Source organism: Thermobia domestica, chromosome 1 (genome assembly GCF_964235325.1).
Source record: "Thermobia domestica chromosome 1, izTheDome1.hap1.1, whole genome shotgun sequence".
In the NCBI taxonomy this organism is placed as follows: domain Eukaryota; kingdom Metazoa; phylum Arthropoda; class Insecta; order Zygentoma; family Lepismatidae; genus Thermobia; species Thermobia domestica.
The window spans coordinates 397,387,955-397,400,715 of NC_137454.1; the positions used below are offsets into that span (position 1 = coordinate 397,387,955).

Consider the following 12,761-nt stretch of genomic DNA (forward strand, 5'->3'; position numbering starts at 1 on the left):
GGCTAAAGGAGACTACGATGAGAAATGAAGAAAATGGTGAAATGAATAAAGTGGGAGAAAGAGGGAGAACCCCGAGAAAACTTACTTACACGATGTTTGTCCACCACAAACCTTGCTTGATGAGTGCTAGGATCGAACCAGAATCCCCACTCACCAGAGGTGAACGCTCTACCACTGAGCCACCGCGACCATCTCTATATATCGAAATCCTTTTTCCGTTTTACACATATACAAATCTCAATGGAAAATTTTAATAAATGATTCTAGCTTTATTCGGATTTCAATTAAAAAAGAACATAATTAACTCTAGTAAGTTTTCTCGGACTATCAACCAGGTGAAAATACTGACCTCCGACGTTTCGAATGCATTTATCTTCACAACCCCTGAAGACGAATGCAGTGTCTGCACTTGGAAGTTATACCTGGCTAAGAGCCTGAGAAAACTTAATACAATCAAGTCGCTAGGAAAAATTAGATTCTTTTTAAGGGGGCCGCGGTGGGTCATTGGTAGAGCATTACTCTCTGGTGCATTGGGTCCTTGATTCGATCCTAGTTCGTGCTAAGTAAGCTTTGTGATGGACAAACACCGTGTGCGTGGGTTTTCTCGGGGTCCTCCCGTTTCCTCCCATTTTCTTCATTCAATCACTTCATTCATTTCTCATCATCACTGTCTCCTTTAGCCTAACCGGCATAACCTTGGAACGTAAATCTTAAACATTTCATTGCATTTTTTTCTCAATTCAATTTAGAATAGTTAATGATTATATGAAAGCTGTCAGCATACACTATCTCCACCAATACATACATACCTTTAATGTTTCTTCAAATACAGGGTTTAACGTGTGCTTTTTCACCTTTGTTTTTCTCTTCCCACTTTTGGACTTATCGGGTAACAGGTACACTTTCACATACCTACAAACACAAAAACATTGTTAGTCAAATAAAAACAAAATAATAATAATAAAATACAAAAAATAAGAAATCACATCGTGTACACGTGCATTTGAATTCGACATTCTTAAAAGTTAAGTACTCCATTTACAAGTGTAGATAAATATTTTTCCATGATGTTTATGACCTTCAAGTTATTTACATTCAGTGTCCAAGTAGTATACAATATATATATATATATCACTTGTACGCAACAACACAAAATATGTCCTAGTCTGATTGCATTACTTATTTTCTATCACAGTTGCTCCATACTTAAGGGCGTTGAATTCTTCTACTATCTCTGTTCTAGCTCTGTGATTTCTTTCGAGAATTATTTATTTATTTAAAACTAGCTGAAATACCCATTCTTCGCATGGGTCAGATAAAATATCTACGTAAACGAACTGAACGAAAAAAAAAAAACGGTCATTTTCTACTACTTTTACATATCCCCGTTTGAGTTTCCTTTTTTTTTTAAAAAAAAAGCCTCTGGCCTCCAGCCGATGGGGGCTCTATTTGGAAGTCAACGCCTGTGACAGTATCACCATTCATCTCAGCGACAGTGAAAACTATGGATTTGACACTAATATCGGTCATGTTCTATTACTTTTACATGTCCCGATAAACGCCCCCCCTGTGACCCCCCCGGTTCGAATTTTATATATAAAAAAGTTTCATCTTGATCTGGGGCCTGGACCAAGGGGTACCCGTGACCAAAATTTGTTAACGTTCGATGCACTCGTCTGGTCCTCAGGCCGCACACAGACAAACAGCAGACATACAAACACACTCTTTATTTTATTTATATTAGACAGATAATGTAGGCGCATGATAGGATGGTTTAAATTATGAATACAAGTTCCAAAATATTGAAAGCTTTGTTCCTCGAACGAGGGAGAGTCCAAAAATAAGTTTCCCCAGGCGACTGTGGACAGAGGTGGGATGCAAGACCGAAAAAGTATGTGATATTAAAGATCAGACGTATCTTTATTTTTCCTTATAAGTACCACGTATATTGACACATTTGTCATACCGGTCTATAAGCTTCAGAAACTCTTCCAGGAAAAAAATCAAAACTCTGTATACGAAAGGAGCGTCGAACAGCTTCTGTGACTTCAGCATCACTTCCAAAGCACCTGCCTTCGAAAGTCTTCTTCGAAGCCGGAAACAGATGAAAGTCACTAGGTGTCAAATCAGGACTGTATGGCGGATGGGCAAGGCGCTCCCACACAAGAATTGCAATATGGTTTTGCGTTGCCGTCGGTGAGTGTGGTCTCGCATTGTCATCCAACAACAGAACACCAGATGTGAGAGAGCAGGCAGCTTTTTACGAATCGCCTCCTTCAAGTTCGCCAGGGTGACAGTACCACGCCTACCACGGCGTCGAAACGCGCATTCTCTCCACAGCTACCAGCCTCAACCTGAGACTCGTCTCCGCTTTACGAAGGCGCTGCGAGAGCGCCATCTGCAGGATCGCGGGCGAACATGTGTCTCGGTGTGTTGCGCGTGCTTGTCCGAAAATAAGTTTCCCCCCATTACTGTTCGCTTTACTGGGAAAAACAAAAGGGGGAAACATATTTGCGGACTCCCTTTCGTATTTACTTAGTACTAGAACAACTCAAAGTGTTATATTGTTATTTCTATTTTAATTATGTTAATTAACAAAAGTAATTGTGAGTTGATACAGGGCTTCCCAATTTCTGGCGACATCACTGTATCATAAAATAAAAAACCTACAAATGTCTTAGTGGTAAGTATAACTCGAGAACAACAATTTTATTGCGCAGTATTTCGTTTATATGGTTATACGAGTACTGTTATCAAATACTACATACAGAAATGAAGTATGTCCATATACCTTTTCTTAAAAATACAGACAACACACACTTCCTGTTGCTGTTGCCTAGAAAGAGCTATGGTTAGTCCCATTCTTACTTGTCTCCTTCCAACGTAATTATTTCTGGTTTTCTACGTCGCAGTTCGACACCTCTTAACCCTTTGGGGATTTATGATACGAATCTGTACCATAGTAGTGTTGTGTTTAAACGCTTATTAACCTCACACAACACGTATTGAAGCCGAGTCTTTTCTATTCGTTAAGCCAAGCATGAACCAAAGAATACCCCAGATGCGTTTTGGAACCGGATGGTCAACTTGGCGGCGCCAAATGGAAGCGGGGGGGGGGGGGGGCGTGACTTTTTCTTAAGTCTAATTTCAAACATTTTTTCTGCCTTAGTTCTCAAGATATTAGATTGAAATTTTGCATACATATGCGTGTGCACCTTTGAGTACTTCTCAATTGTTTTTTAGATCTCTACATGAACCCAGGCCCGGGCCAGAGGGACGAAATTTTTTTTTTTTTTGAAAAAAAAAAACAGTTTTCCCCGATTTTTCTATTTCTGGTACTGACAAGTAAGTGGTACCGTTGGAAAGGATGCTTTATTCTGAAAAAACGAGGTATGAACTATGGTTCTACGACAAATAGTACGAAAGCAATAGCTGTTTGACTGAAAGCCTAAAATTTATCTAAAAAAAGTGGAAATCCCAAAAGGGTAAATTACAGTAACTTCCAATTGCCTGATGATGATGCTGGGAAATTCACGCCCTCACTAGGTACAGAACAAGCGACAATGCGTACAAAACCATGTATGGTCTATGCAGGATTATATATATATAACACAAAAATAATAGAAATTACATAAAGATAAAAAAAAAAAATCTTACGGGTCCGAGCGGTTTCTTTTACTATCTACTGGAGCCAAATCCCTGCACTGCTTTATATGAATTTCTAATGCAGCCTGTTTGTAGTTGTACTGTAGACCAAATTCCACTTCTCCCCTCACAGTAACGGTTCCATAGCGGCCTTCTCCAGCTCCAGAATAAACACTGGCCATGGAATCACTGCGAGGCTACAAACAAGAAACAAGTAAATTTAATAAACATTTATTAAATCCATTATATTCTATATACAAAGCTAATTCAAATAATAATATTCTATGACAAGAAAATTTGATCATATTTTTGACATTCCAAAGCTCTTTGGATTTCTTACAGGTTTACATAAAATACTGTCTTTACTTCATTGGATGTTCTTGTACTCTAATGTTAAGCTTTTATATTTCCCAAGAAGGTCGTCAAGAGAGCAACTCAAACAGTTTTTGCAATAAGTGTTCAATGTGAACACCATTCGTCACATGGCACATATCGAATCGATAGGTGAGACAGACCCATAAACTTTCTACTAGAATATGGCACAAAACATATTCAATTTGGGGGGGGGGGAGTCTCGGGATTTTCTGACCCCCAGATGCGAACATTCTGAGTGTTCACATCGCCACTTTAGTGAAAGTCATCACTGAAGACGACACAATCCAAAAAAATCTTTGTCATGCAGCAACATTTCTTTTGCAAAGTTGACACGTAAACGTCAGTCTGAAGGCTTTAGAGCTTGTAGCAATTGCAAAACGATAAAAAATGTAGTTGTAGGTTTCCTCGGGGTTCTCCCGTTTCCTCCCACTTTCTTCATTCCACCAGTTTATTCATTTATCATCATCACCGTCTCCTTTAGCTTAGCCGGCATAATCGTGGGACATTTTTTCCCCCTCATCTACACGATACGGTCTTATAGAAAATCGAGACTCCTGTCTAATCATAGTTACAATTTCTATGCAAAGTTAATTTGTATATGACTTATTTCGAATATTTTCTGCTTTTCGAATATATGTATAGGCCCTATTCTATTTTCGAATATTTTTTTTTTTCTTTTACTGGTAAGTAAAATCAGTAACGCCGTTAATACAAATGTAACCAGCATTTTTGCAAGAGTTGGCCACGAAGGAAAGAATTCAGGACATTATAGAACTTTTAGTCCATGAGAAAGCAATATTTTAAGTGTAAACGGTGAAAAGTGTTTGATTTGAAATTATCAAGAAGACTATTATTGAATATTTAAATTATATACTACACTGAAGTTTGTGAAATTTTGTTTACTTTATTGTTAAATTCTCTTAGCTATAAATTTGGCTATTCTTTGACGCAAGTTTAGCCGGTTTTGGCTACATTCTGTGCACCATTTAACTATTATACTTTATGAAGGCAACTGTTGGCAACACTGCCTCACAATTTATCCAACTCGATTTGCATAGGGCTTGATTTTTAGGTTTACAAGGAGGGTGTAGCTGATTTCATCGTCACTGTCGAAGAGCATGGACATTGATGGCAAGGAGTACAAATAAAATAGTACATTTTAAAAAGTGTTCAATTAATCGTGTTCCTGTAGAGCGACTGCAGATAATTTGTAAATCTTTTCAACATTGAAATTTACCTAAATTCATCACTAGATGACAACTCTGTGTGTGTGACGATAAAGGGTACAATAGTTATGTACAGTGCCACCTAGCGATAAAAAATAGAAAGTATCTGAAAGCTTTACGAGTGAACAAATAACCATTAAACTATACGTACAGACACTAGACGTCAAAAGTATACTAAAACTAATAGGAAAGTTCTAATTAATGACATGAATTCCCTGCGCCAGAGACCCTTCAAGAATTCTAGCAAAATCATTTCAATTCTTTTTGTCAGTTCTACATTTACGCATGCACTTGACTACTTTGCACTTGCAAAGCTTAATAATGTCAATACTACCTTGCTATTACTCTGAAGTTGACCCTCGTATAAGTTGGAAATGTGTGAAACTAATTATTGTCAACTTAGACGGCTTTCATTACATAATGTTTCTTAAGGGGGTAGACTACTAAATATTTTTCAAAAGCTAACAATTTTTCTGTTGACAGTTTTTCGTAAGTGAAAAGTGATAATGAAATGTAACTTACCTCAGTATAATAGATAATGTTATTCTACACCCGAAAATACGAATCCGAAGAATTTTCAGTGTTGCAATCCATAGAAATTACAGTGTGGCCAGAATTTGAATTGCCCAAAAATGTGTATTTATTTTGTAATAAAAGAGTACAAAATAAGTAACTTTTAATTATCAGTAGAATTAAAATACAACTGTTATTTAAAAAGCAATTAACAAGGAATACAGACAGTCATCAATTGCCGTTGAGTTCATTTTTCTAGTCGCTGCCATAACCTAGATTTTGGAGTAATTCAAATTCTGGTCACACTGTAATTTTTATGGATGGCAACACTGAAAATCTTCGGATTCGTATTTTCGGGTATAGAATAACATTATCTATTATAGAAATAAGTTACCTTCCATTATCTCTTTTCACTTACGAAAAACTGGCAAAAGAAAAATTGTTAGCTTTTGAAAAGAATTAGTCCCAGAAGCGACAGTCCTATTAGCGACAGGATCTGTCCTATGAGCGACCGATTCATTTACACTGAGATGATGGAAGAGGATATGATTCCATCTCGTAAAATACAGGTGTATGTTTGCCTCTGGCGTTATTAGCGCCCGAACAACCTTGGTATGAAATATGTACGTGCCAGTGATACTGTTCGTCAAATATGTTTTTCCTCTACTGTGAGTGCAAATAAAACTTATTTTAATTTTGAGTTAGATTTGACATAAAACATACCAAATAACTTAACGAAACAACAGGGATATTTGCATGAAAAGTACCGGTATATTCCTATGTAATTATTCAAAATCCAGTTGTAATATCCCCTTTCTTCAAAAGCTCTGTTTTCTGTACTTAATTTGATTCAAATCTAATTACTCACTAAGCACAATAATATATTTTATTTTGAAAACCTTAAACGTGTAACAGTTTCTCCAACTATCTACCTTTTAGACTTCCTAAGACTCTATGAATAAAATGAAAAAAAAAATCAATGATAAAAGTCAGCTTTTGAGACCCTTAAGGCTATTCTCAACCAATTCCACCAATTACAATGCACTTCACTCTAAACAATACAAAAGGTAAACAAACTCTTTAAACTACCTTCCCCCCTATTATAAGCTACTAAAACGTAAACTAATTGCTTAATTTGCCTTCCTTTCTTGTTTTGACTTATACATAAAAGCTTGTCGTGTAGCAATCTGAAATAATCCCTTATAACTAGACGAAGTGTTAAGTCCTGCGAGAGATTTGTAACTTGTGCAACGATTTCTTCGAATACACCGTGTTTTTAGATTTATTTGATATCCTCAAATGGTGAACACCTTTTTTCCATGGGCGCCCGATGGAAAGGCAGGGATCGCCCCCCCCCCCCTGGCTCACAAAAATGTATACGTAATATAGCAAATCACTACCAGATATACCAGACATGATACAGCAACCATGGAGATGCCCCTCCGTAGCATATTTTCTTCGGGTGCCCCTACCTAATTCTGATTTCTTTCTTATGCCATAAACATATTCAATCTAGACTTATGCTCCATACCATTTTAACATGAAATTTTTAATTATATTAGAATCATAGACAAAGGCGGAGCTACTCTTAATATTTAGTTAGTTTTCCCCTTGATAGAGTCAATGTATTTATAGAAATTAATTCAAAAATATAATATTAGGAAAAACGTATAAAAGATTGTTTAATGTAATGAGAGCATTCTCACGTATTAAATTCAGGTAGAGCGAAACTTTTCATAGTACATTTTGTTAGGTTCTAAATCACATTAGCATGAAACAAGTTAAAGAAGAGAGAACCTTATCTTCTTCTATTACCTTGGTATGAACGAATCGGTGACTCATAGAGCAGTTAACAGATCGAATCGGTCGCTCATAGGACAGTTAACAGTTCCTGTCGCTAATAGGACTGTCGCAAGTGGGAAGACACCTTTGAAAAATATTTAGTAGTCTGACCCCTTAAGGAAACAACTGAATAATGAAACTTACCCCAAGTGACGAGAAGCTGGTGTGTCGCTGCTGATGGGCAGCCACAAGTCTATCAATATCCTCTTCCGGCGCCCCTCCGACAGGGGTAGTATTCCCTCCTCCCCCTCCTCCTGCTGCTGGTGACCAGTCAGAGTTAGGAACACTTGTAACACTGCCACAGCCCCCGCTTCTGCTGTGCGAGATCACAGGAGATGGGGTGCAACTCTTGGCAGGACTTCCTTGCGACGCCACTGGAGCCATGGTGGACGCTTCACCCAAGAAGCTTACTTCATCTGAAAATAAACAAAAATAAAGAATCATTAGTTGATTTCACGGCAAAACCAGTTGAAGACAGTGTTATATCTTAAAATCGTAAAGGTAAACACATTTGTTAATTCGAAAAATGTTTGAGGTGCTAATCCCAATCCTTGAGGTACTGATATGCATCAACCGAAACACTTTGGTTTGTCAAAAAGGCGTTGTAGTTTTCACTCTTGTTAATATGAGAGAAAGGTTAAGTGGTTCAATTATATGAGTCAAGAACAATTCAGGTGGATATAAAAGTCCACCTGAAAATGGATATATATAGGATGTCCCATAAAAAACGTAATTTTTTGAAATGCCCGCCATTTCTGTTCTAGAAAGATGGCAACACTGAACGTTACCCGATTTTCATCTGTTGTCCTTGTGGTTACTAGTTACGGAGTGCCGACAGGCCGGTAGCCAGCCCAAAAATGTAGGGGGCGCGATCCAACCATATTATAGTTCATTTGCAATCCTACCGTGAAAATTTTAGGGGGGGACGAAAAATTTAGGGGGCGGCCCCCTAGACTCCCTGGATAGGGGCCTGAGTGCCAAACACGATCGTCATCTGAGTTTGTGAACAGTTTCTGTACAACATTCACTACATTTATAAAGAAGTTTTCAGTACGACAACACGCCGTTTTGTCGTGAAGCGCTTCAGCCCTATCTGTACAGAAAACAGACGACGATCATGCGCTATTCCGCGCTTCGTCAGTAACGACAAAGACAACAGATAAAAATAGTGTAACATTCATTACTGCCAACTTACTAGAGCAAAAATGGCGGGCAATGTGAAACAAAACTAAATCACGAAGATCTCCTGGATTTTATACTGTACATGGTACCTCCAGGGCATGTTGATTGCATACCAACAGGATATACAGTTACTAGAAAACTTATTAATTTTACAGTAAAGCGAAAGGCTCATCGTAACTTGTAAGAAAATATTGTATTGTCATGGGGTTTACGTATTTCTACGAAATTTTAGAGATATAGTTAGTATGTAGGACGTGAGATTTACTTTTCAAATCATGCAACTAGAGGGGGGGGGAAGCAGTCAGAATAGTGACCTACTAAAAATCATTTTAATGATAATAATACGTTGTAGTAACTGGTAAAATAGAAATAATATACAGTGAAACCTCCCTTAACGGACACCTCTATAATACGGACAGAGTTTTTTGTCCCAACAATTCTCTTACGGAACAAAACCCTCTCTTTAACGGACACTCTCAGATACGGACACGGACAGTCCTTTCCCCCCCAAACGTTTCAATAACTTCTTCATAACGGACAGGAATTTTTCTCGGTTCTGCGATATATTACAGGAGACAGAAAAGCTTCTCCCCAGAAGTGTATCTATCATGAGTCTAGACCTGGTGAACCATCAAACAGAACAGCTTCAAGCTGAACTTGAAATTCTCCTTTGTTTATGCCCGCAATAAACTGTTTTCTGATGGAAATCCTAGAAAAACTTCAATAAGTAATAACACTCATGCAGGGTCAGTCGTAACGCCAAGAATTCCATGCAAAAGATCTTCCCTTCCCTAACAAATTTAGTTCTTTTTCATCTGGGCCTTGCATCTTTCCCGACAATTTCTTAAATAACAAAATATTGTTTGTTTTACAATAACATTTTCAACGAACAATGGCTCCTCTCTTACGTTTTTGGAAAAGCAACATTTTTCTTTTACGTATGATAATGGAACAAGTCTGGGTTTGGGGTTTTCGCGGCTTCCTTTTCACTTTTACTAAGAGGATATTCTTTGTGATTGGGACTGGCTCAATAAACATATGCGCTTCCAATAACTTGCCTTTTCATCCATTCCGCCAAAGAATTAATATATTAACACATTCTCCAGTAATAATATTTAACAGAAATGAATTTCTCCTTCATCCCTCCCAGTAATTCAAATACGTACTAAAAAGAGTATTTTCATATTGAATTTTCCGTATCTACGTTCATACATAATGCATTTACTATATATTACTGCATACAATTACCATTGTGAGAAAGTAAATTTCTGTAACCTCTCTCTAACGGACACCTCTCAATAGCGGACAAAAATTCATGTCCCGTTGGTGTCCGTTATTCAGAGGTTTCACTGTATTAATCTAGAGGCAGAAAGACGGATGGATGGACAAAAAAGTCTATGAGGAAGAATCGAGAAATTTGATTTCTCCATTCGATTCAGTTAATTAGGAGTTTCTTAGGAATAGCAAGGAAAGGTAATTAAAAAGAGGGAAAGGAACTGATGAGGACGTTGCTTGAGATGAATTTATAGGCTGAACTTTGTGTCACAAGGTATGGTGAAACTAAGAAGCGGAAGGGGGAAATAAAAATATTATAATTAAACGAAGTTATTGAAACGCATAAGACAAAGAGGTTAGATGAGGACCGAAGGGCATGGAAGCTTCTCAGTTTGCCAGTGGTAGCAGAATACTTATGCAATGAGTGGCTTCGTTCGGTCTTTCTTCTTTCCAGGACATGAAAAAAAAAAAAAAAAAATGACGACGACGCGAAATGCAGCTGCTGAACAGAACTCAGAACCTCCCGGCGTCCAAAGATGTGGAACACAGTCTCTGTTCCCCTTTACAAGAATTTAAATATTCATTCCCGTACAAAGTGCAAATAATGTCATACAAGGCGAGCCGAATTAAGCCTGACCCTGGCCGAGCTTGGCATCAAATATGGCGTTTTTTATTCCTTAGACCAGTGGTTCTCAACCTTTTTTAATTCACGACACACTCTACTGAACGCTCACAATAGCATGACGCACTTCTTCGATATTTTTTATAAATAATAGTACAAATTATTATAGTGTAAACCTATAAGCTTCTATAAAAGCAATGACTCTATAGTACTGAGCAGTGTTGCTGCCACTGGAAGCGTTGACTAGCACAGCCTGGGTTAAAATTGATTTTTATTTAATTATTAAATGCTTCAGGATTTTTAAGTTTCAGAATTTCGCGACATACCTTGTGGGACTGCACGACTCAGCAGTGCGTCGCGACACATCGGTTGAGAACCACTGCCTTAAACGATGGACTATATTTGCCCACCAAATTTCATTCAAATCTGCTTAGTAGTTGTCGAGAAATAAAGTACCACATACAAGGCGAATCGAGCCTCTCTCTGGCCGAATTCAGTCTCTAAATGCAGCGATTTTTTGTCCTTAGACGATCGTCTATTCTCTATTCAGGTATGTTATGAACTTATGATAGCCAACTACACAATTCATGATAAACATGGAGTTTAAAAAAAAAAAGTGAAGCATAGTATGTTTTAAATTTTCATTTGCGGGCCGCCACCTGATCACTAAAGACAATTTATCTCCATGCGGAAACAAACTTTTCAAACTAGACTGAGATATATGACCACCACAGACAAAGCTATAGCATGCAATAGACCAAATATTGCCTTAGTAGAGAAGAACAAAAATCAATCTTCGCAATGAATATTACAATTAGGATAACCACTTTTTCAAAAATTTCAAAAAAAAAAAAATGCATTTTCATTAAACATTGGGCGCATAAAGAGTGTACAGCCCAAACGGCTCCTCCGATTTTTTTTAATCCTTCACTTTAGATTGAAAACATTATATTTAAAGACGGTTTCTCCTCTTACATTTTATAGTAACCCTGATAATAACAGTTACCCCATGCCAGGGGAGTTTTGACACACCCTGTACATTTTCATAAAAATATAGAACTCGATTGTTTTTATAAGGGGAAAAAGAGTACAAATAAATTGTAGGATAAAATCTTTGTGCTACAGCAATAATTTCTCTGCAAAACAAGTATATTTTTATGAAGAAATTGTCCAAAAGTATGTCGAGTTACGAAGTTGGGGGAGGGGGTCCGTACCCGGTAGACCTTTCACGTAAGTACGCCCCTGTCTCTTACTACTATCAGCAAGTAGGATAGTAAGGAAATACCTCAATGACCGATACACATAGTATACTCGTATAGATGAAACGATCTTGGCTGTTCTCGACCTTAGCATCAAAGAGAATCTGAGGTAGACGAAACAAATACTGAATTACTCTCTTAGAATAATTTTTGATTACCTTCCTCAATGCAATCTTCAGATGCACTCTCTACAAAAAGCGTTGGTAATTCATGATGCTGTTGTTGGCACTCCCCTTCATCAGACTGCGCTCTGCAACAGGGAGAGCACCAAAAGAACCACGCCGACAGACCAGAAAGAGGTTTGTTGGTGGCGTGGAATCTGTTACCACTTTTAGTTTTCCCATAAAATGTTGCATAATTGGATCCACCATCTTCATTTAACATTGCACCCAATTTTTAAGTTCTCTTTACGTTGAAACGCAACAGTTTGTAACTTTTTTTTTTTTTTAACTCACTGCACTTGCCGCGACACCGGTACTTCTCAAAGTGACAATTGACAACTCACCAACAGATGTTAAACACTAACATCAGAAGCTGAGTGGTTGTGGAACAGGAAATCTGTATTATCTACCGATGCCAGCGCTTGTGTTATCACAGGAACTGGTGAACTTAATTAAGTCATATCCTGGCTTCAGTGCACAGTAGGAAATAAACTATCTACTCCGCTTTCCTTGAACTCGGCCTTAAAATATGCCATCACCTACATTTTATGTTTGTTTATAAGCTTAGGATATCTATCGCTGCTGTTTCGTACTAACGCATCACGCTGAGATAAAATTCGATACAATTCGCAGGAATTTCAAGCAAGCAAAAGTTTTGTGC

The 12,761-nt window shown here is 37.7% G+C and overlaps 1 protein-coding gene across 1 annotated transcript in view; it reads right to left on the bottom strand.

The window, feature by feature from the left end:
* The window catches only part of LOC145682948 (uncharacterized), a 666,209-nt gene that overhangs the window by 19,785 nt on the left and 633,663 nt on the right, over positions 1–12,761 (bottom strand). Inside the window, exons 7-9 of the mRNA XM_081754309.1 lie at positions 7,746–8,017; positions 3,658–3,842; positions 810–912 (exon numbers count right to left, since the gene is read on the bottom strand). Coding sequence (XP_081610435.1) covers positions 810–912; positions 3,658–3,842; positions 7,746–8,017 — 560 coding nt within the window. The remainder of the gene's footprint in view (positions 1–809; positions 913–3,657; positions 3,843–7,745; positions 8,018–12,761) is intronic.